The following is a 22,715-nucleotide window of genomic DNA, read 5'->3' on the forward strand; positions in this document are numbered from 1 at the left end:
GTCTCTCAGTATGCAAGTCTCTGCACCGCAGACGTGCAGAATAACAAGCTCATTAAAATTCGAACCGTTTTCTTATTTCACCTCAGGTTTCCTCTTCACGCTTACATGCGCAAAGCACGCTGGAGCTCCATTTTGTATAAAAAGGGGCACGAACTGAGCTCACTCAGCAGTTGGCTCAACCGCAGCTCAAAGTCACCATGGTAAGCTACCCTTTTATTGCAACGTAGTCCTTGCATCGCTTGTGAAGAAACATGGGAAATGAATACAAGTAGTGCCTATGCCCAAAAGAGCGGCCCTATAATAATTAAACCGGTGCTTTCATCGGTTGCTGCTGAAACTCTTTGAATCGATCTTAATTCCACAGCATCATTTCAATTATGAAGGTTCCTGGGCGCTACCGAGAAACCCTAGTTAAGCAGTAAGATCATATAATCATGTTTTACTGTCGCTACCACAGGGGGAGTTACTATAAAAGACAAACTTTCGAAGTTCTCCTTTCGTCCTGTACGCCCTGTGCCGCCAGGTGATTTAGGCAATGCCATAGCGTTTTATACGCACCTCAGTTAGAGCTAAACAACCACCGACCGCTCGCAGAGTGAAAGCTTAACGAAGGTCTTTGGAAATACAAACATCCTAACAATTTTTCCTTTTCCAGATCCGTGCTTGCGTCCTCTTGGCTCTTGCCACCAGCGCTTTCGCTGGCTACACCGGCTACGGCCTCGGCTACGGCCTTGGCTACGGTGGCCTTGGCTACGGTGGCCTCGGCTACGGTGGCATCGGCTACGGCCTTGGTTATGGTGGTTTCGGCTACGGCCTTGGCTACGGAGGTTATGGCTACGGTCTCGGCTACGCTGGCTATGCTCCATCTGTGGCCACCGTTGCCCACGCTCCAGCTGTCGCCACTGTCGCCCACGCTGCCCCAGCTGTCACCACCGTCGCCCACGCTGCCCCAGCCGTCGCTAGCTACGCCGTCGCCCCAGCTGTGACTCGCGTTGCCGCCTACCACGCCGCCCCAGTTGTTGCCGCTGCTCCAGCTTTGACCAAGGTTGCCACCACCTACGCTGCTCCAGCCGTGGCCACTGTCGCTCACGCTGCTCCAGTCGCTGCCTACGCTGCTGCCCCAGCTGTTGCCACCGTCGCCCACGCTGCTCCAGTCGCCACCTACGCCGCTGCCCCAGCTTTCGCTGCCGTCCACGCCGCCCCAGCTGTTGCCACCACCACCGTTGCCCACGCTGCCCCAGCTGTCGCTGCCTACCACGCCGCCCCAGTCTACGGCTATGGTGTTGGCACCCTCGGCTACGGTGCCGGCCACTACGGTTTCGGCCACGGTCTCCTCGGCTACGGCCTGAACTACGGCTACGGCCTCGGCTCTCCATTCCACTACGGCGCTCTCCTCCGCAAGAAGAAGTGTGAGTATACATCCGTGTTAATGCGATTGCCTTTTGATTGTCCCACAAAAAATTTCCGGCTTCATTTCCACGAAATTCCCTGATTGGTCGAGAACAATAACGTGACCTTGAGACATCATCATAACTTAGCCACTGGGACCGCTAACAACCTGCCTACCAGATCGTGATCAAACTGCCCAACGTAGCAGACGGCAGTTCAATGCAATTGCCACTCACCGAGCGTGGATGAGTGGGGATATTTGGTAGGATAAAATCGATTAATGGGTCGCGTTTGTGCAATGCTATGTGACAGTCTACTAAGAAGGTATGAGTCATGTACGCTACATAAGGGCAATAGAAGGGGTTGCAAGCGATGTTTAAGTGGAAGGAATGAAAAATTCAAATAGTTACTTTAATTCCATGGCAGGCAACCTAGAGTCTACAATATGTTCTTTAGCAATGTGGTTTAGAAGCGCCCCAAGTATTCTATTACGGCTTGGTCAGAAATATAGCGCACGATAGATATCTAAGTCATCACTGTATAAGGGACGCTGCTGTTCCGCATGACGAACATCTAAACGAACGCATCAATTTAAGATTACAATTCGATTTGCTGTTGACGCTATCTGTTAAGTTCCTCATGCACGGAGATGCAAGCGTTTGTTTTGCTGGTAGGCTGGCTTTACACATAAAAGTATCTAAAATAACTGCTGCAGTTGAGGTTTAGAATTAGGTATGCTCATTTATGTATAGTAATAATGCTGCTGGCGTCTACTTTGCTTAATAGTGGCTTTTTTTATTTCTCTTCGTTTTCAGAAACCTTCCACCGGCAAGTGATTGGAATATCAAGAACAAAATTCATGGCTGCCTATTCACTATGCGCGTGAGCCTCGTGCTCGGCGCTGAAGGAGAAATAAAATCAGTTTCTAGAAAACTACATTCCGTGTCTCTAAGTTTGATCGGTCATATTGTACATGCATTTTTATAACTCTTTGTGCAAACCTTCGGGCCAGTCCACCTTCTCACTCTGATGGTGTCATGCAATACACAGGTCGCTACTGGCAAACAACATCGTCAACTGAACAGACATGGGGGAAACCTTTGCCTCTCACTGGGTGTAGTTAGGCTGAGGTTGATGATGATGAGGATGATTAGTGGCCTTACGCGATCACAGCAGAAGATGGGCAACTAGAAAATGGGTGCAAGTGCGTGGTGGGAGACGAGATTCGGCATCCGTTTGTTTGCTATAGTTGCCAATGACATTCCTTTTGAAGCGGCTGTAGATAGGGAGGGCAGTTTTAAACTGGAAGATACGTGCGGGTTTTGAAAATACGACCACTGTATGAGGAAGAGAAAGATCCTTAAGAGGTAGTTTGTCACCGTTGGGGGCAGGCTGGGTAGACGGGAAGAAAACATAGGTCGCGGCTTGAGGTGCGAGACGGAAGAAGTCTACACTAGACAAGCGGCTGAGAATGGGTCCGGCGCTTCCAGCAGAACAGTTAGGGTTAGTCGGAGGACTCCTATGGCACAATCAATGACGGCGAAATGGTCGGAGAGAAAGTCTACCCGAAAATAAGGTGACGAGAACAATGGGTGAGGATAGCAAATGAAACGAAAGTATGTCGGCCGGCTGTGCGCACATTAACAGTGCACGTTCCAACGACAGAAGGTGTCGCTACATCAACATCAGCTGCATGAAAAAAAAAGGCTGAGGGGGGAGGCCTGAGGACTTTCGCCAAGCGGAGAATAAATTTCGAAGATATCACAGGCACCTGCGCTCCTATATATATCGAAGTAGTGACACGTAACTGTCCACGTGTAACTAAATCAACTTGAATTGTGTGCGGAGAGTCAAAAGTAACTGCCCGGGCAGGCTTGTCACAGCAGCATCGCCTTCATAAGCTGCATCTTCCAGTTTTCAGATCATGGCCGGCGTCTGTAAGCGGCTTGAGAAGTGCTGCGGCAAAGCAGAAAGGCTGAAGGAGGGAGCTTTGGCGTCGGTGCGAGAAAACTCGGGACATGGACGATATAAACGAGGGAAATCGGTAACAGTCCGCATGCGGCGGAAGGACGTCGACCATGATCTCAGGCAGTGCCATGAGATATGACCAACGTCGTAGCAATTGAATAGAATCGGCTTGCCGTCACGTATTCACCAGTTCGCCGTAATGCGACGGGAGGGGGGGGGGGGGAGGAGGTGGGGGGGGGAGGGGGGCGTTATGGACCAGAATACGATACTCTCGCACTGGGACCGGTGCGCGCACTGTCAAACCGAGGCAACAGGTGCCATCTTCCTCCGGGCTGCCATAACGCTAAGTGCCTTTGCACCGTGCAGAACTAGCGAGCTTTATAAACACTCACAGTGCTGAAACATGTACATGCCATCCTCCTGGAAGTACAAGAAGTCGTCTGGGCTCTACTGCGTTGTCCACACATGCATAAGCAGCAGGAGGAAAAAAAGCAGCTGGGTTGTGGAGCGATGGGTGTGATGCGCGCGATGTGTGTCGAGAGCTCTCCCGGTGCGCAGTGTTCAACCTGTACCATTTCCTACCGGGTGTTAAAAATACCGATTTGTATGAAATATGGATTGCTGCGGTGCATAGAACAAAACACCAGGCAAGTACTAAATCACGAGTAAGTACTGTGTTCGAAACGGTCGACGTAACTGCGTGGCCATCACAAAACGTTCAGCATTCAGTGACCGTGCGATGGAAACAAGCTTCAATGCTCGGAGCATCTGAGACAGGGTGAATAAACGTCTCCTTTGTGGAGTTGGAAGTCTGTTTTCTTGCTGCTGGTCGCTCTGCCGCCCTCCTCCCAGCGGAGGTTGCGTGCGCCGCAGCGGTACCCGCGCAGCCCGAAGCTACAGCTTTGATTTTTTGTATTCACCTGCTACCGATATCGACTTAAGTGGTCGAGCTGAAATAGCGCGGTGGCTCGCAATATGGCCGATAGAATCCACTGAATTCGACAGAGTGGGGTGATTCTCAGTGACCCCATTTTGTTCGTTGGAATCGGATTGCATTTGTAACCCGTGTGCTCAAGTCCTGTATTAGGCGGGAGAAGCTTCGTCAGATATCCCCCGAGTTAAACCACGGATTTTAAAACATCGCGCCTACGCACGTTCAGAAATCATAGCTCACAGCAGCTGCCATCCTCGGAGGGATTAAGTCAGTGGCTTTTCAAAACCATATACTGGTATCTGTACACATATCCCCGCATTACCGTGCAAAGGGCAAGAATGCAGATGAACAGTTCGTAGGAATGCTTGATGCGTTGTACTACTCTGCCTCATAGTTCGATTTGGTTTTATGGGGATGGACGTCCCAAAACGGCTCGGGCTATGAGGGACGATTCATCGTTTAGCGGGCTTCTAACAACTTATGGTTTGAGAAAATCAGATGCGAAGTTCTTGCACTCACCGGAGGCATTTGCCCTGGTGGTGGACAAGAGGTCTGCAAAACCATCGCCAGTGGACACAACTACCTCCCCGGAAGTCGCAGGATAATAAGCTTGATCACTGTAAGTTATGACTTCAATTACGGCTACGTGCAGCGCTTATACAGTGCCGTTTAGCCGCTGCTTCTGTGTGCGACCTGTGTAGTGCAGCCTCGCATCGCAGCCCGGAAGTCCGCGTTGAACAGATGGCGCCACAGTGCTTTTGAAAATGGCGGCGTTCAAATTTGTTTCGTGCTCTGGCCTATAAGGTGGGTGACGCGGAATACTATTGAACCACGACGGACAGCAAGAGGAGCCAGGGAGCAAACAGACTGGACGCCCATGTTACCGAAGTGTTGCCGGTCCCCAGCCTCTATTGCCGGAATACTATCTGGATGGCGTCGGCTTCACATGGCTGCAAGACAGCAGGTGCCATTGGTTTCAGTTCTCCGCGGTCGAGGAGCAGCATATGGTCAAATGAAGGGAGTTAGCACTATGGTGCTGCATTCTAGCAAAAGTGCACGGCCGCCGTACCCGGAAGCCATGTGTACTGCTGAGTAATGCGGCGGCTCTTCGCCGATTCGATGCGTCGCCTTTCATTGATTAGTGTCAGCCGTATCGCAGTTCTTTTAGACGATAAGGTTAAAGGCATCGTCCGCGGTGTTTTTGAGAACGCGTCCGGCCTCATCGCTCTCAGATGTGTGGTCGTCAGCCTTGGTGCACAAAACTAGGATGTCTAAAAAAATTTTCTGACGGTTACGTTACTTCTTAATGCGAAACTTGAGCGCAGCTCATCAGCTGTCTCAGCATTTTGATAGGAGTAAGACATGTATGTACAATTACAGAAAACTTGTTATTTTTCACACATATTCGTTCTTCCAGAAACACTCCACTGACAGTTTTTTATTACCATGAAGGATGCTTTGTGTTCGGGAAAGTAGATGGATGCATGCTCGACTTGCTGCACCAATGCCTATTTCTCAAAAACTAGGTATATGCAAGTATTTCTTGACGTTGACACAGCCGTGAGGCGTTACGAGCGAGAGGAACGGGATGTTCTCCCGCTTAAACATATAGAAGCATACTTACGTACATATTTAGGTATATTTCTCTATCGCTTAAGTGGCAAGGAATTCCTGTTTGCCTTTATATCTACATTGAACTCCCCACTCACCCTGTCACCCTGGCAGGTGGCAGTTAGTGGTTGGTGGCGAGAGTTCGCTCACCGTTGTCAGCGCTAACGCATGCAGCCCACATCTCTCTCTCATCACCCCACGTTCCTTTCCTTAAAATGATCGGAGTGTAAAACGTCAACAGCAACCGACACAACGAACGCTGACGGCCTATGGCTTCAGTGCCGCGTTTCTGGAAAAAAGTTGTCAATGTGCCCTATGCCCTGAACCCTCCGCCTCTTCCCTCCACATCCTTTTTCTGTGCCCGGCGGACCCTCCCCCTTGGGATCTAGAGAACCTCAAGACCTGGGAGGACTGGGAGACCCTACTGCGCTCGGAGGACATGGCCTTGCAGACCATGCATCGCCACCTACCGGGCTGCCAGTGTTACGGGCCATAGCAACATAAACACTTAAGTGCAGTGGGGTCGTGCGGGGACACTTGTGCGTGCCCCGAATTCCTCTTATAAAGTTTTTCTCTCTCTCTTGTCAGTGCTAACGCATGCAGCGCACATATGTCAGTACCGCCACGTAGCTTAAATCCTGATTGTGGTGTCCGCTGTTACAAGAGGGCAGTTATGCGCCCGCCCTCTGGTTCACGTCCACCGAGATTTGCGGGACTGATACTATGCCACTTCCTTTACTCAAAAACCAATTTACCAATTTGACCCTCTGCTTTACAAGCTCCAGCTCCGTTGGTTTCGCAGCCTAACGCGCGACTAAAATGTCCACTGCTGGTTACAAAGGACAACGGCGACGCCGCGAAGCGTAGAAACGGGTGCCAAAGAGCTTCGCTCTAAAATGATTGGTTTATAGTTTATGGGGTTTAACTTGCCAAAGCGACTCAGGCTACGAGAGAAGCCGTAGTGAAGGCATTCGGCAATTTTCACCACCTGAGGTTCCTCAGCGTGAAGTTACATCGCGCAGTACACGGACCTCTAAAATTTCGCCTCCATCAAAATTCGACAGGCGCGTCTTTCGGGCGAGCAGCCAAGCGCCATAAGCACTGAGCCACCGAAGGATGTCTGGAATGAAACTTATGACTTCGTGTGCTCAGCACGCGAGCTCTTACTTCGCGGGTTTCCTCAACATGTCAGTAAGCTTCTCCTTGCAGACGTTCAAGCTCGTATTTCGTATTTGTGAGTGTCAAACCGAAAACCAGCCGTGACTTTGAATTGGAATATAACGTACGTCAGCAGAGGAATGGGATCCCACTTGTTGCAGATGGTCACATGTCAATACATGATAACCCAGTACTACACATCAAAGGTATCTATGCCGGAGAATGCACCGGGATCTCGCGAGTGCCAAATGATGAGCGTGGGGGTGGCGGATGTCGGTGCAGCGTCTCTGCCGTTCGGAACAGACAGCAGAGCTTGGTAAAAGTCACTTCAGCCTTGTCAAGCTGGCTTGAAGAGCTTTTACCCAGGCGCTAAAACCAGGAAACACCTGGCGAAATAAAAAAAAGATCTGATTTGAATTAAATACCCCTGCGGACTTCAGTGTTAGGGTTAGGTGGATACTGCACTTTAATTAAAAATACTGAAATAATATATTTACACAATACAAATATATACACAGCAAGAGACAGTCAGATGCGCAGCCGAATAGCTAGTACAAGTAGCGTCGAGCAGGAGCAGAAACCTCGTCATCTTCCTCCGCGCATTCAACCGCGGCAATGTACTGCAAAATGTACAACTGGTAACTTGATGTACGTTTGCTTTCCAGGAGTGGACAAATGCTGGCTAATGCAACAGACCACACGTGCTTCAGTTCTGCCCCAGCACCGGCACCGGACTGAAGAGTGCAATTGCTGAACTTTTCTAGAAAGAGATATCGGCGGCGATTAAGTCATGTAGTGCTTAATGAAGTCAACTTTTTTCTGGGCAGTTCAACTTGATCTTTCACTATTTCCTTCCCCAATGTCCGCGGGAACTCCCTACCTCCCGTGCTAATCAAACTTCAGCGAGAGCAGGACACTGGAGAAAAATGACGCAGAGGAATATCGAAAATGAAAACCAAGGCTTGTCAGGAAGAGAAATATCGCTTAAGAGAGGAGCGAATGGCGAAATAAGCGCTAAATTACAGAAAGGAAACCAAAGCACGTTCTAGCGCATCAAAGGAATAGAATTAATTATCTCTACAATAAGCGCTTCTAAATAAAAAATGAGTAAATAAGAAAAACTTGAGTAGATACCACAACGATACCGATGGAGCGCATTTTCGGAAAGCTGTCTTGCATACGATCGGGATTTAAGTACTGAAATCGTCCTTCCTATGACTTGCGTCCTTGCCAAGGTGAGGGCGGGGCATTAAATTACTGTTCGGAGCGCGTACGGTCTCTCAGTATGCAGTCTTTCTCTGCACCGCAGACGTGTAGAATAACAGGTTCATTAAAATTCGGACCGTTTTCTTATTTAAGCTGCAGTTTTTTGTAGCCGCTTACTTGCGCAGAGCATGCTAGGGCTCCATTTTGTATAAAAAGGCCCACGAACTGAGCTCACTCAGCAGTTGGCTCAACCGCAGCTCAAAGTCACCATGGTAAGAAACCCTTTTATTGCCACGTATTCCCTGCATCGCTTGTGAAGAAACAAGGGAAGTTAATTCAGATAGTGCATAATGTCAGAAACGCGAGGTCTGTACCCAAAACAGGAGCCCACTAATATCTAAACCTGCGTACACAGCGATTACTGCCGACGCGCTTAAAATCTTTCCTTAATCCACAGCATTGCTTCAATAATAAAATTACTTTGACGCTGCCGGCAACACCTAGATAAGCAGTAAGACCATATAATTATGTGTCAATGTCGACACTAGAGGGCCGTTATTATAAAAGATAAGCTTTCAAAGTTCTCCTTTCATCCGTTACGCAGTGTGCACTTGGGTGAATTCGGTAATACTGTAACGCTTTATACGCGAATCCATTAGAGCAAACAACCGCCTAAAGCTCGCACTTTCAGAGTGTTTGGTTTGGTTTGGTTTATGGGGTTTAACGTCCCAAAGCGACTCAGGCTATGAGAGACGCCGTAGTGAAGGGCTCCGGAAATTTCGACCACCTGGGGTTCTTTAACATGCACTGACATCGCACAGTACACGGGCCTCTAGAATTTCTCCTCCAAAGAAATTCCAGCCGCCGCGGCCGGGATCGAACCCGCGTCTTTTGGGTCAGCAGCCGAGCACCATAGCCACTTAGCCACCGCGGCGGCACTTTCAGAGTGTAACGAAGGTCTTTGGAAATACAAATATCACAACACTTTTTTCTTCTCCAGATCCGTGCTTGCGTCCTCTTGGCTCTTGCCACCAGCGCTCTCGCTGGCTACACCGGCTACGGCCTCGGCTACGGTGGTCTCGGCTACGGCCTTGGCTACGGTGGTTTCGGCTACGGCCTTGGCTACGGAGGCTATGGCTACGGTCTTGGCTACGCTGGCTATGCTCCATCTGTGGCCACCGTTGCCCACGCTCCAGCTGTCGCCACTGTCGCCCACGCTGCCCCAGCTGTCACCACCGTCGCTCACGCTGCCCCAGCCGTCGCTAGCTACGCCGTCGCCCCAGCTGTGACTCGCGTTGCCGCCTACCACGCCGCCCCAGTTGTTGCCGCTGCTCCAGCCGTGACCAAGGTCGCCACCACCTACGCTGCCCCAGCCGTCGCCACTGTCGCCCACGCTGCTCCAGTCGCTGCCTACGCTGCTGCCCCAGCTGTTGCCACCGTCGCCCACGCTGCTCCAGTCGCCACCTACGCCGCTGCCCCAGCTTTCGCTGCCGTCCATGCCGCCCCAGCTGTTGCCACCACCACCATTGCCCACGCCGCCCCAGCCGTCGCTGCCTACCACGCCGCCCCAGTCTACGGCTACGGTGTCGGTACTCTCGGCTACGGTGCCGGCCACTACGGTTTCGGCCACGGTCTCCTCGGCTACGGCCTGAACTACGGCTATGGCCTCGGCTCTCCCTTCCACTACGGCGCTCTTCTCCGCAAGAAGAAGTGTGAGTATACATCCGTGTTATATCGATTGCATTTTAGTTGTGCCGCAAAAAAAATTCAGGCTTCTTTGTCGGGAAATTCCACATGGGTCGAGAAAGATAACGTGATCTAGTGACATTATCAGAACCTGGCCAATGTGGGTGGCGGCAACCTTCCCACTGGATTGTGATAAAGCCGCCCATTGTGGCAGATGGCATCTCATTGCAATTGCCACCTATGGAGCATTGCGCTGCGCATGCGTTATAGCGGAGCTCGGAGATGGCAACCCTTAGCCTCAGTCTCACCGGTGGCATTGTTTGAAACAGACAGCTGCAGAGTAAGCGGTATATCGCTTAACTGCTGCACAACCACTCCAGGAGTGGTGTGAGGATTCCGCGTGATGTATTAGTGCAACTGAGATGCTCGGGACGTAATAGACCGCACATGATCGCGACAGGACCAATCCGAGGGCACCACCAAATTCGAAAATCTGACGACCCCCAAAATTTTGAATTCCTTCTACCTACATAAAGTACTATGGACGACCAAAATTTTAAGTTAGGCCTGACCCTGTACGTGGATTAACATCGACTGGTGGGGATAGTTGGTAGAATAACATGAATTAGTGGGTCGGGTTGGCACAAACCCATATGACCATCCAATGAGAGGTAGTGCAACATTTCAGAAGGTGTGAGTCATGTATACTACATAAAGTCAAGGGAGCTGGTTGCAAGGGAAGTTTAAGTGGGAAAATTGCAAGAACTTCAGATACTAATTTTTAATACCACTGCAGGCAACCTAAAGGCTGTGATATTTTCTTTAGCTGTCTGGTTAACAAGCGCCTCATGTTTTCTATAACACCCTGGGCTGAAATCTAGCGCACGAGGTGGATCTAAGTCGTAAAGATATTAGGAACGCTCCTGTTCGGCATGACGAAATTCGAAACCAACGCGTCAATTTTAAAACTCTAAGACGATTCGCTGGGAACCCTAGCCGTTAAGCTCCTCATGCACGAAGATGCAATGCGTTTCTTTGCTTGTAGGTTTTATGCTGAGAATGATCCAGAATATTTACTGCAGTTATGGTTTTTAATTATGTATTCTCAGTGTTTTATACTACAAATGTTGTCGATGTCTACTATGCCTAATAGTGGCTTTTTTATTTCCCTCCGTTTTCAGAAACCTTTTTGCTGCAACTAACTGGAATATCAAGAACCAAATTCATGGCTGCCTACTCCCTTATTGCATGAGCCTCGTGCTCGGCGAAAAAGGAGAAATAAAATTAGTTTCTTTAAAGCTACAGTCCGTGTCTCTAAGTTTTATATTTCATATTTCACCTCTATTTTTATTTTTTTCTTTCAAACCTTCATTCCATTCCAGCCTTTTTCTTTGGTGGTGTCATGCGTGTCGGGAGCAAGCCTCTAGATGCCTCGTTAAGGGTCAGAAAATTTGGGATGTTCAGTTTTAGGCAACACTATTAAAATTCTCGATTTTTGTTTTTTTTGTTTCCCAAAAGAAGAGGTGATAACAACTCTCTAGTAACAGCTCGGTTACAACCACCATGTCTGCCGATGTTTGGACCATGTCGGCCAAGGCCAGGTTCTTCCGCAAGGCAGTTGACATCGGGGTGTCTGTCACTGCGCATCTTACAGTTGGTTGCGTTGAAGATTTCACTAAACGTTGAGGTGGTTAAGCTACACAAGAAAAACACATGACAAAGAATACAAAAAAATTATGCGTGCTGCAATTCGCACAAAAAAAAAGGAAATGAAATAAAAATGCGCGAGAAGAATGAAATACAACTTTTCTTTCGATTCATTGATCTTTATTTTCTTCCTGGAGCAAATAGAGAAGCCTACATTAAGGGACTATGGTAGGCTAACACAGAACTATATCTTTAATAGCGAAAACTGTTATAGATTTTAGTTACCTATATAGCTGTCCATTTTGGCATGAAATCTACTGTGTGAGCCATCAGATTCTAAACGCTGAGCAAATTCATTCACCTTACCTAATATAACTCAATAATGGAGTTATAATATCAGTGAATCTAATTATATTCGATTCATTTGAGTAGATGTCACGATTACCAGGTGCCAAATTTCAGAGTGGAAAATCATCCTCTCCACATTTAAAGGACAGAAGGGAAAGGGGAAGTGAGAGAGGGAAATAACGTGAGAGGTTGGGAGGCGACGGGTTACCTTGAGGCGGGGCAGGTTATGGCATTTTGGCGGGTGGCAGGTTGTAACGTGGCAGGTGCTGATGAGAGCAGAGGAGTGTGCAAATGGAAGTTGCTGCCACGGGATAAATACAGAGGTTGGCTACCGTGAAAGGAAGAGGTTCTGTTGAGGGCGGAAGAATGCACAACCTCAGTGTGGTGCCGCGGCGGAATGCAGAGCTGTGTTTGCTAAATCAGTTACAGCAGTTTTTATTGAATCGCATAAAAGCCGGCAAGCTTAACTCTATAATTTTCTCTGTATTTCTGTTTCTTTTGAAGAAATCGAACGAAAAAGTTTTAACGCTGCGGCAATATGCTTCTATACGAGCGTTAAAATTATCAATAGGGAAATTTGAACAAAGGCGGTGTTATATGAAGATCAATTTGTGAAATGTTACTTTCGTTAAGGAACATTTTTGAACAAACCACTGAAGTATGAGCCATGGAACTTGTGCCAATTGTTTACCAAAACGTGTGTATCTCGTCAGCTGATGTCCAAGCATTGTTCTTTTCGTTATTTCCCATTACGTCTTTATATTCTGGTTTTACAATTGCTCCACTCCTTAGGATAACACTTGTGTTTAGAACTGCAAAATATTTACAGAGGATACAACTGTGTAAATTTATTATATTCTCAAAGAATGTAGTAAAACGTGAGACAAACCTCGGGGGAATGTAATTCGTTTGGTTACGGCGAAAACTTTCCTTAAATACACAAAAAACCGTGTTTTAAGAAGAGCCTGTTTATAAGTTCGGCTGCGCGATCACAACTCTAAAACGCGCCTTCAGTATGGCCTCCATCGCCATTTCATTGAGCTGCCACACGAGGCACTACTTGCGGCATTACATCACCTACCTTTTAAGGCGGGAGCCTTTAACGCCTCATCGTTGTAAGCAGGAGTTCTCGACAGAAATGTCACTCTTTTCAATTCGTCGAAATAGCCCTGACGTCATAGTGCGCTAATTTTAAACGGGGCCAAGTGTACTTTGGCTAGTAACCAGTCAAACAGTTGAAGTGATAGTATGGTGATGCTCCAAGTAAAACAAAAAATGGCTGAGGCTTAGCTAATGTTAAGCCTTGTCAGATGCGAAGCATATTGGCTTGGTAATACATGGCTTTCCTTGGTTGAATACTTGGTCATTTTAATACAAGCACTAGAAGCCTTCGTCGTGGGGGAAGACAACGGCATGGCTACAGCGGAACGCCGACTAACCCCGAGACGCGCGTTGGGTGAGCGCCTGGATTGCCACGGAAGCCGCGTCCGTCTGCCCGGTGGAGCGAGCGTTTCACCTACACTGAGTGCGAACGCGCGTTCGAAATGCGCGGGAATGCTGCTCGAGCACATTCCGGCGTCTGTGCGATGGCATCGTTCTCCCTCTCCCAACGCGTGACGGCGATCTGTCGTGACATCATCGTGTCACGTGGTTGGTCGCGTACAGCTCCGAGCGACGGTGCGAGGTGGGGGACCTGTTTCTCATCTGTCATGACGTCATCGTGTCACGTGGTGTGACGTCATCGTGTCACGTGGTTGGACGCGTACAGCCACGGTGACGGCGTGGGGCATAGCCCTAGCAATATGCTTCGCATAATAAATAAATAAAACCAAGCAGGAAATTGGTCGAGTTGGGGAACCGAACCACGGTCTCTGGAGTGCGAGACGAGCAAGCTAACCACTCCGCCATGCAAACTTTTATGCGAAGCATACTAAAATAGCCCAACCCAGCTCCTCGAGCGCGGCGGTGTCGTTACCATTGACCTTTCGTGACCTCCATGTCATACCACGTGATGCGTGACGTCACAGCAGATGAAAAACGGGGGCCCAACTCGCGCCGTCGCGCGAGGCGTCGTGACCAAGGATGACCACGTGGTGCGTGACGTCACAGCAGATGAGAAACGGGGCCCCAGCTCGCGCCGTCGCGCGAGGCGTCGCGAACAATGTGTTTCCTGCTTCTGCCGCTAGGTGCGCTGTAGTGAACACGTGATGCTGGAGCGGCGGTATACAAGGGGGTGCGCCTGCCTCTGCTAGGCGTACACGGGATAGAGATGCCTCCTGGAGACAGGGCTGCTCGTTGGAATGAGAAGCAAAAGTTGCGGCCTGCTACAGAGACTGATGAAGAGCGTGAAGAACGTCTAGCCAAGCGGCGTGCTCGATATGCAACTCGGCGACAATATGCTTCGCATCTGACTAGGCTTAACCTAAGCTAAGCCTCAGCCATTTTTTTTCCAGCTCGATGGAAATGCAGTGATGGATTGGAATGAACAAAGGCGCGTCCAGTGCATACGGTGTCTTCGTTCACTCTCATCTTCCTCCCTTCCTTTACGGAGAGGTTCAGGTGTCCACCAAGATATGCGAGAAAGATACCTGTCGTTTTCCTCAAAAAACAACTTACCGACAAGCAAGGCGTAGAGCCGAACGGGCGATGGTGTTCTGTGGACTCCCTGGCAGCGTTGCGAGACGCTGTCGCGTTCCCCTCTTGCCGGCGTAGCTTAACATTTTAACCACACATCAGTGACACAAGCAGCAACATCGCGCTTAAGGCTGTTGCCTCACCGCACTTTAGATCAACAAAGCGCACCCTGAATTTTCTGCTTGCTGTGGGCAGAAGGAAAAAGTCAGCGCGCTTTATGAGGGTGGTGACAACGCAGTTCTGAGATGCATTACAAAACATGTCGCATAGGGCATGCTGGTTTGCTCCTAAACTGCGTTGCTTTCGTAACTGACAGAAAAACGAGGCATCGATGCCTTAGTATTTATTGGAAAACTAAAAACATTCTGACGGCTCAGCATTCCTAAGCATGAAATATTGTCCTAAATTTGCAGGCGGACACCACTGCCACGTACCTGAAAGCGCGAATGAGGAGCCCACTGACGCAGGGTGCCACTTTTGCGCGTCTTCAACATTGCCATCATCAATGCCAGTTCACTCGTTGTATGCTGGGTCCTATATTCCATTGCCGCGTTTGTGCATCAATGTTGCCCACGCCAAAGGGTATTGCACTAGTGCCGTGTTCCTGCCACAGGCTGTCATGCACGCCGACGCATGCAGCGTAAATCTAGCAGTCAGTACCGCCACACAGTTCAAAGCGCAAATATTATTTTTGTAGTAGTAATAGTTGACCAAGAAGATGATGTGCAATGCACACCACGAGAACATGTTGCAGTTCAAAACTAGGCGATTTCAGCTGCTGCGATAGCGCATGCTCTGGCGCAGTGGACAGGGAAGCTGATCTGTTCGCGCCGCCAGGGGTTCGAATCCAACTCGTAGAAATTGATTTGATTTCCTTTTTTGATTTGTTTAAATTCGCACAAAAAAATCTCTGCCTCTCCCGTAAACGAGAGTAGAGTAAGCATGAAATGTTTACGGGCCTAATGTCATCTCGGGGGACACCCGAACCGCACCGTACAGGAAGGGAGGAACGCCACCACCCGTTCAGCGCGATGCCTTGCCATTTGAACGCAAGGTTTTTTGAGGAAAAGAAATGGCGCAGTAATTCTCTGCCATCTCGGTGGACACCCGAACCGCACCGTAAAGGAAGGGAGGAACGCCACCACCCGTTCGGCACGATGCCTTGCCCTTTGAACGCAGCGCTTCTCCCCCGGATCACGTATGACAACGAAGTGTAACTTGGCATTTATGTGCTTTTTGCACGCCTTATTAGAAATCGGAAATTATAATTCCGTGCATTATCAAACCCACAGCTCCACTGATATCTTGATAAACATTGAGATGGCACTGGCAGCAGTTATTTTTTGTCTCGTTTGGAGACCAACCGGTGCTTGCATGCCGGTCGCGTAGGAGGGCTTAGAGAGTCTCGTTAAATCTCGTTAAGTCTCGTACGGTGCCCGGATGTTCTCGTTTCAGAGCCCGGATGACTGGAATTCAGTGCCCGGATGAGTGGATTTCAGTGCCCGGATGAGTGGATTTCAGTGCCCGGATGACGGGAATTCAGTGCCCGGATGAGTGGATTTCAGTGCCCGGATGATGGCTCTAGGTCTCGGCGTGACGTCACCACACTGCCGACAACGGGGGCTAAAAGCATTTCATGCTTAAAAAAATCTCTGCCTCTCCCGTAACCGAGAGTAGAGTAAGCATGAAATGTTTACGGGCCTAATGTCATCTCGGTGGACACCCGAGCCGCACCGTACAGGAAGGGAGGAACGCCACCACCCGTTCAGCGCGATGCCTTCTCATTTGAACGCAAGGTTTTTTGAGGAAAGGAATTGGCGCAGTAATTCTCTGCCATCTCGGTGGACACCCGAACCGCACCGTAAAGGAAGGGAGGAACGCCACCACCCGTTCGGCACGATGCCTTGCCCTTTGAACGCAGCGCTTCTCCCCCGGATCACGTACGACAACGAAGTGCAACATGCAATTTATGTGGTTTTTGCACGCGTTATTAGAAATCGGAAATTATAATTCCGTGTGTTATCAAACCCACAGCTCCACTGATATCTTGATAAACATTGAGAAGGCACTGGCAGCAGTTATTTTTTGTCTCGTTTGGAGACCAACCAGCGCTTGCATGCCGGTCGCGTAGGAGGGCTTACGGAGTCTCGTTAAATCTCGCTAAGTCTCGTACGGTGCCCGGATGTTCTCGTTTCAGAGCCCGGATGACTGGAATTCAGTGCCCGGATGAGTTTATTTCAGTGCCCGGATGACTGGATTTCAGTGCCCGGATGACTGGATTTCAGTGCCCGGATGACTGGAATTCAGTGCCCGGATGACTGGATTTCAGTGCCCGGATGACTGGATTTCAGTGCCCTGATGACTGGATTTCAGTGCCCGGATATCTGGATTTCAGTGCCCGGATGACTGGATTTCAGTGCCCGGATGATGGCTCTCGGTCTCGGCGTGACGTCACCACACTGCCGACAACGGGGGCTAAAAGCATTTCATGCTTAAAAACATGAAATGTTTACGGGCCTAATGTCATCTCGGTGGACACCCGAACCGCACCGTGCAGGAAGGGAGGAACGCCACCACCCGTTCAGCGCGATGCCTTGCCATTTGGTTTTTTGAGGAAAGGAAATGGCGCAGTAATTCTCTGCCATCTCGGTGGACACCCGAACCGCACCGTAAAGCAAGGGAGGAACGCCACCACCCGTTCGGCGCGATGCCTTGCCCTTTGAACGCAGCGCTTCTCCCCCGGGCCCCTGTGCACCTGCGCAGCTTTGCTTCGATGCGCGAAGACCCTAAGAGATCACGTACGACAACGAAGTGTACGTGCCATTTATGTGCTTTTTGCAGGCGTTATTAGAAATCGGAAATTATAATTCCGTGCATTATCAAACGCACAGCCCGACTGATATCTTGATAAACATTGAGAAGGCACTGGCAGCAGTTATTTTTTGTGACTCGTTTGGAGACCAACCGTTGCTTGCATGCCGGTCGCGTAGGAGGGCTTAGAGAGTCTCGTTAAATCTCGTTAAGTCTCGTACGGTGCCCGGATGTTCTCGTTTCAGAGCCCGGATGACTCGATTTCAGTGCCCGGATGACTCGATTTCTGTGCCCGGATGACTCGATTTCAGTGCCCGGATGACTCCATTTCAGTGCCCGGATGACTCGATTTCAGTGCCCGGATGACTCGATTTCAGTGCCCGGATGACTCGATTTCAGTGCCCGGATGAGTGGATTTCAGTGCCCGGATGAGTGGATTTCAGTGCCCGGATGATGGCTCTCGGTCTCGGCGTGACGTCACCACACTGCCGACAACGGGGGCTAAAAGCATTTCATGCTTAAAAAATCTCTGCCTCTCCCGTAACCGAGAGTAGAGTAAGCATGAAATGTTTACGGGCCTAATGTCATCTCGGTGGACACCCGAACCGCACCGTACAGGAAGGGAGGAACGCCACCACCCGTTCAGCGCGATGCCTTGCCATTTGGTTTTTTGAGGAAAGGAAATGGCGCAGTAATTCTCTGCCATCTCGGTGGACACCCGAACCGCACCGTAAAGCAAGGGAGGAACGCCACCACCCGTTCGGCGCGATGCCTTGCCCTTTGAACGCAGCGCTTCTCCCCCGGGCCCCTGTGCACCTGCGCAGCTTTGCTTCGATGCGCGAAGCCCCTAAGAGATCACGTACGACAACGAAGTGTACGTGGCATTTATGTGCTTTTTGCAGGCGTTATTAGAAATCGGAAATTATAATTCCGTGCATTATCAAACGCACAGCGCGACTGATATCTTGATAAACATTGAGAAGGCACTGGCAGCAGTTATTTTTTGTGACTCGTTTGGAGACCAACCGTTGCTTGCATGCCGGTCGCGTAGGAGGGCTTAGAGAGTCTCGTTAAATCTCGTTAAGTCTCGTACGGTGCCCGGATGTTCTCGTTTCAGAGCCCGGATGACTGGAATTCAGTGCCCGGATGACTCGATTTCAGTGCCCGGATGACTCGATTTCAGTGCCCGGATGACTCGATTTCAGTGCCCGGATGACTCCATTTCAGTGCCCGGATGACTCGATTTCAGTGCCCGGATGACTCGATTTCAGTGCCCGGATGAGTGGATTTCAATGCCCGGATAAGTGGATTTCAATGCCCGGATGAGTGGATCTCGGTCTCGGCGTGACGTCACCACACTGCCGACAACGGGGGCTAAAAGCATTTCATGCTTAAAACGCCGCAAGAACTTGCTAGCGGTTTGCCCATCTGAATAATTCTTAGCACTAAAAGGCTGCTGGCACCTATGATAAATGCCCAAAACATGGGTGCACGATGAGCTAGTAACAAAAGCACTAGCGAGGAGCTAAAAACAGCAAATTAAATATATATAATTTATTTACAATGTGCTATCTGTAATTCGTGACATAAAAATATTTTACAATCTTTTCCGCTATTTGAAAGAACAGTTTAAGCGCCGTGTTTCTGGCACAACGTTGTCAATGCCAACGCATGAAGCCCACATCTGTCCCCGCCACGTAGCTTAAAGCCCGATTGAGGTGTCCACTGTTGCGAGGGGGCAGTTATGCGCCTTCCCTCTGCTTCAAGTGTCCACTGAGATGTGTGAGGTTTATATTGTGCCATTTCCTTTCCTCAAAAACCGATTTACTCATTTTACCCTCTGCTATCCAAGCTGCCGCTCCATTGGTTTCGCAGCCTAAAGCGCGACTAAGGTGTTAAATGCTGGTTACAACGGACAACGGCGACGCCGCGAAGCGCAGAAACTGGCGCCAAAGAGCTGCGCTCTAAAATGATTGGTTCACGGTTTATGGGGTTTAACTTGCCAAAGCGACTCAGGCTATGAGAGACGTCGTAGCGAAGGCGTACGAAAATTTTGGCATGTGAGATTCTTTATTGTGCACTGACATCGCGCAGTACCCGGACCTCCAAAATTTCGCCTCCATCGAAATTCGACAGGCGCGACAAGGATCGAACCCGCGTCTTTCGGGCCAGCAGCCAATCGCCAATAGTACTGAGCCACCGAAGGATGTCTAAAATAAAACTGACTTCGTGTGAGTTTACGCAACACGCGAGCTCATTCTTCGCAAGAGATTGGCGATTGGCGGGTTTCCTCAACATGTCAGAAAGCTTCTCCTGGCAGACGTCCAAGCTCGTTATTTCGTGTTTGTGATGTCAAACTACAAGCTAGCTGTGCCTTTGAATTAGAATATGACGTAGGTCAGCACAACAGAGGGATCCTACTTTTTTTACAAATGCTCGCACGTTCAAATATGGTGACCAGTACTACACATCAACGGTATCTGTGCCGGAGAATGTACAGGGATCTCGCGAGTGTCAGATGAAAACCGTGGGGGTGTCGGATGTCGGTGCAGCATGTCTGTCCTTCGGAACAGGCAGCACAGCTTGGTAAAGGTCACTTGGGCCTCCTCAAACTGCCTTGAGCAGCTTTTAGCTCAGGTGCTAAAACCAGGAAACACCTGAGGAAATAAGAACGATTTGATTTGAAATAAAGACGCCTTCGGACTAGCGGGAGAGTGCACCTCCAATAATAAAATAGTGAAATAAAATATATCCACAATGCAATTATATACACTTAAAAAGAGACAGTCAGATGCGCAGCCGAACAGCTGATATCAGCAGCGTCGAGCATGAGAAGAAACATCGTCTTATTCCTCCACGCCTTCAACCGGGACATTGTGCTGCAAAATATCAAACTGGTAACCTGATGTATGTTTGCTTTCCAGGAATGGACAAATGCTGGGTACATCAACAGGCCACACGTACTCGAGTTCTGCTCCTGCACCGGCACCAGCACCAGACTGAAAAGAGTGTAATTATTGCTCTTTCCCAGAAAGTGATAGATGTGGTGATTACGTCGTGAAGTGCTTAATGGACTCCGCGTTTTTCTGGGCAGTTAAACTTAGCCTTTAACTATTTCCTTCACCAATGTCCGTGGGAACTCCCAACCTTCCGTGCTAATTCAACTAGAGCGAGAGCATTACACTGGAGGAAAATGACAAAAGTGGACTTCGAAAATAAAAACGAAGGGTTGTGAGGAAGAGAAATATCGCTAAAGAGAAAAGCGAACGGCGAAATATGCGTTAAATTGCAGAAAGGAAACCAAAGCACGTGCTAGCGCCTCAAGGACATAGCATTAATTACCTCTATATAGAGCGCATCTAATTAAAAGATAAGCGAAAAACAACCAGTATATGCCACAACGATGCCGATGGAGCGCTTCCTCGAAAAGCGGTCTTGCATACGATCGGGATTTAAGTATTGAAATCGTCCTTCCTATTACTTGAGTCCTTGCGAAGGTAAGGGCGGGGTACTCCAATACTGCTCGGAGCGCGTACGGTCTCTCAGTATGCAGTCTCTGCAGCGCAGACGTGAGGAATAACAAGCTCATTAAAATTCGAATCGTTTTCTTATTTCAGCTGCAGTTGCGTGCAGCCGCTTACATGCGCAAAGCATGCTGGAGCTACATTTTGTATAGAAAGGCCCGCGAAGTGAGCTCACACAGCAGTTGGCTCAACCGCAGCTCAAAGTCACCATGGTAAGAAAACCTTTTTTTGCAACGTAGTCTTTGCATCGCTTGTGAAGAAAGATGGGAAATGAATACAAGTAGTGCCTATGCCCAAAAGAGCAGCCCTATAATAATTAAACCTGTGCTTTCATCGGTTGCTGCTAAAAATCTTCGAATCAATCATTAATCCACAGCATTATTTCAATTATGAAAGTTCCTGGGCGCTACCGAGAACACCTAAGAAAGCAGTAAAAGACCATATAATCATGTTTTACTGTCGCTACCACCGGGGGAGTTACTATAAAAGACAAACTTTCCAAGTTCTTCTTTCGTCCTGTACGCCTTGTGCAGCCAGGTGATTTAGGTAATGCCATAACGTCTTATACGCGCCTGAGTTAGTGCTAAAGAACCACCGACCGCTCGCAGAGTCAAAGCTTAACGAAGCTCTTTGGAAATACAAACATCCCAACAATTTTTCCTTTTCCAGATCCGTGCTTGCGTCCTCTTGGCTCTTGCCACCAGCGCTTTCGCTGGCTACACCGGCTACGGCCTCGGCTACGGCCTTGGTTACGGTGGCCTCGGCTACGGCCTTGGCTATGGTGGTTTCGGCTACGGCCTTGGCTACGGAGTTTATGGCTACGGTCTCGGCTACGCTGGCTATGCTCCATCTGTGGCCACCGTTGCCCACGCTCCAGCTGTCGCCACTGTCGCCCACGCTGCCCCAGCTGTCACCACCGTTGCCCACGCTGCCCCAGCCGTCGCTAGCTATGCCGTCGCCCCAGCTGTGACTCGCGTTGCCGCCTACCACGCCGCCCCAGTTGTTGCCGCTGCTCCAGCCGTGACCAAGGTCGCCACCACCTACGCTGCCCCAGCCGTCGCCACTGTCGCTCACGCTGCTCCAGTCGCTGCCTACGCTGCTGCCCCAGCTGTTGCCACCGTTGCCCACGCAGCTCCAGTCGCCACCTACGCCGCTGCCCCAGCTTTCGCTGCCGTCCACGCCGCCCCAACTGTTGCCACCACCACCGTTGCCCACGCTGCCCCAGCTGTCGCTGCCTACCACGCTGCCCCAGTCTATGGCTATGGTGTTGGCACCCTCGGCTACGGTGTCGGCCACTACGGTTTCGGCCATGGTCTCCTCGGCTACGGCCTGAACTACGGCTATGGCCTCGGCTCTCCCTTCCACTACGGCGCTCTTCTCCGCAAGAAGAAGTGTGAGTATATCTCCGTAATATACCGGTTGCATTTTAGTTGTATACAGGTTGCATTTTAATACCACTGCAGGCAACCTAAAGGCTGTGATATTTTCTTTAGCTGTCTGGTTAACAAGCGCCTCATGTTTTCTATAACACCCTGGGCTGAAATCTAGCGCACGAGGTGGATCTAAGTCGTAAAGATATTAGGAACGCTGCTGTTCGGCATGACGAAATTCTAAACCAACGCGCCAATTTTAAAACTCTAAGTCGATTTGCTGGGAACCCTAGCCGTTAAGCGCCTCATGCACGAAGATGAAATGCGTTTCTTTTGCTTGTAGGCTTTATATATCGAATGATCCAGAATAATTACTGTAGTTATGGTTTTCAGTTATGTATTCTCAGTTTTCTATACTGAAAGTGCTGT

At 49.5% G+C, this 22,715-nt stretch overlaps 1 protein-coding gene across 1 annotated transcript; it reads left to right on the top strand.

The window, feature by feature from the left end:
• Nucleotides 1–649: 649 nt before the first annotated feature.
• Nucleotides 650–22,388, top strand: LOC149363370 (uncharacterized; the record flags this gene model as incomplete). The annotated part of the gene is made up of 5 exons (XM_089568492.1): nt 650–1,413; nt 9,224–9,978; nt 21,450–21,453; nt 21,543–22,323; nt 22,380–22,388. Coding segments are annotated over 5 exons (2,313 nt in total), but the record flags the coding sequence as incomplete, so codon positions are not given.
• Nucleotides 22,389–22,715: the final 327 nt, after the last annotated feature.

The sequence above is a fragment of the Amblyomma mixtum genome, chromosome 2, assembly GCF_055824585.1.
Source record: "Amblyomma mixtum isolate Tamu chromosome 2, ASM5582458v1, whole genome shotgun sequence".
NCBI lineage: Eukaryota > Metazoa > Arthropoda > Arachnida > Ixodida > Ixodidae > Amblyomma > Amblyomma mixtum.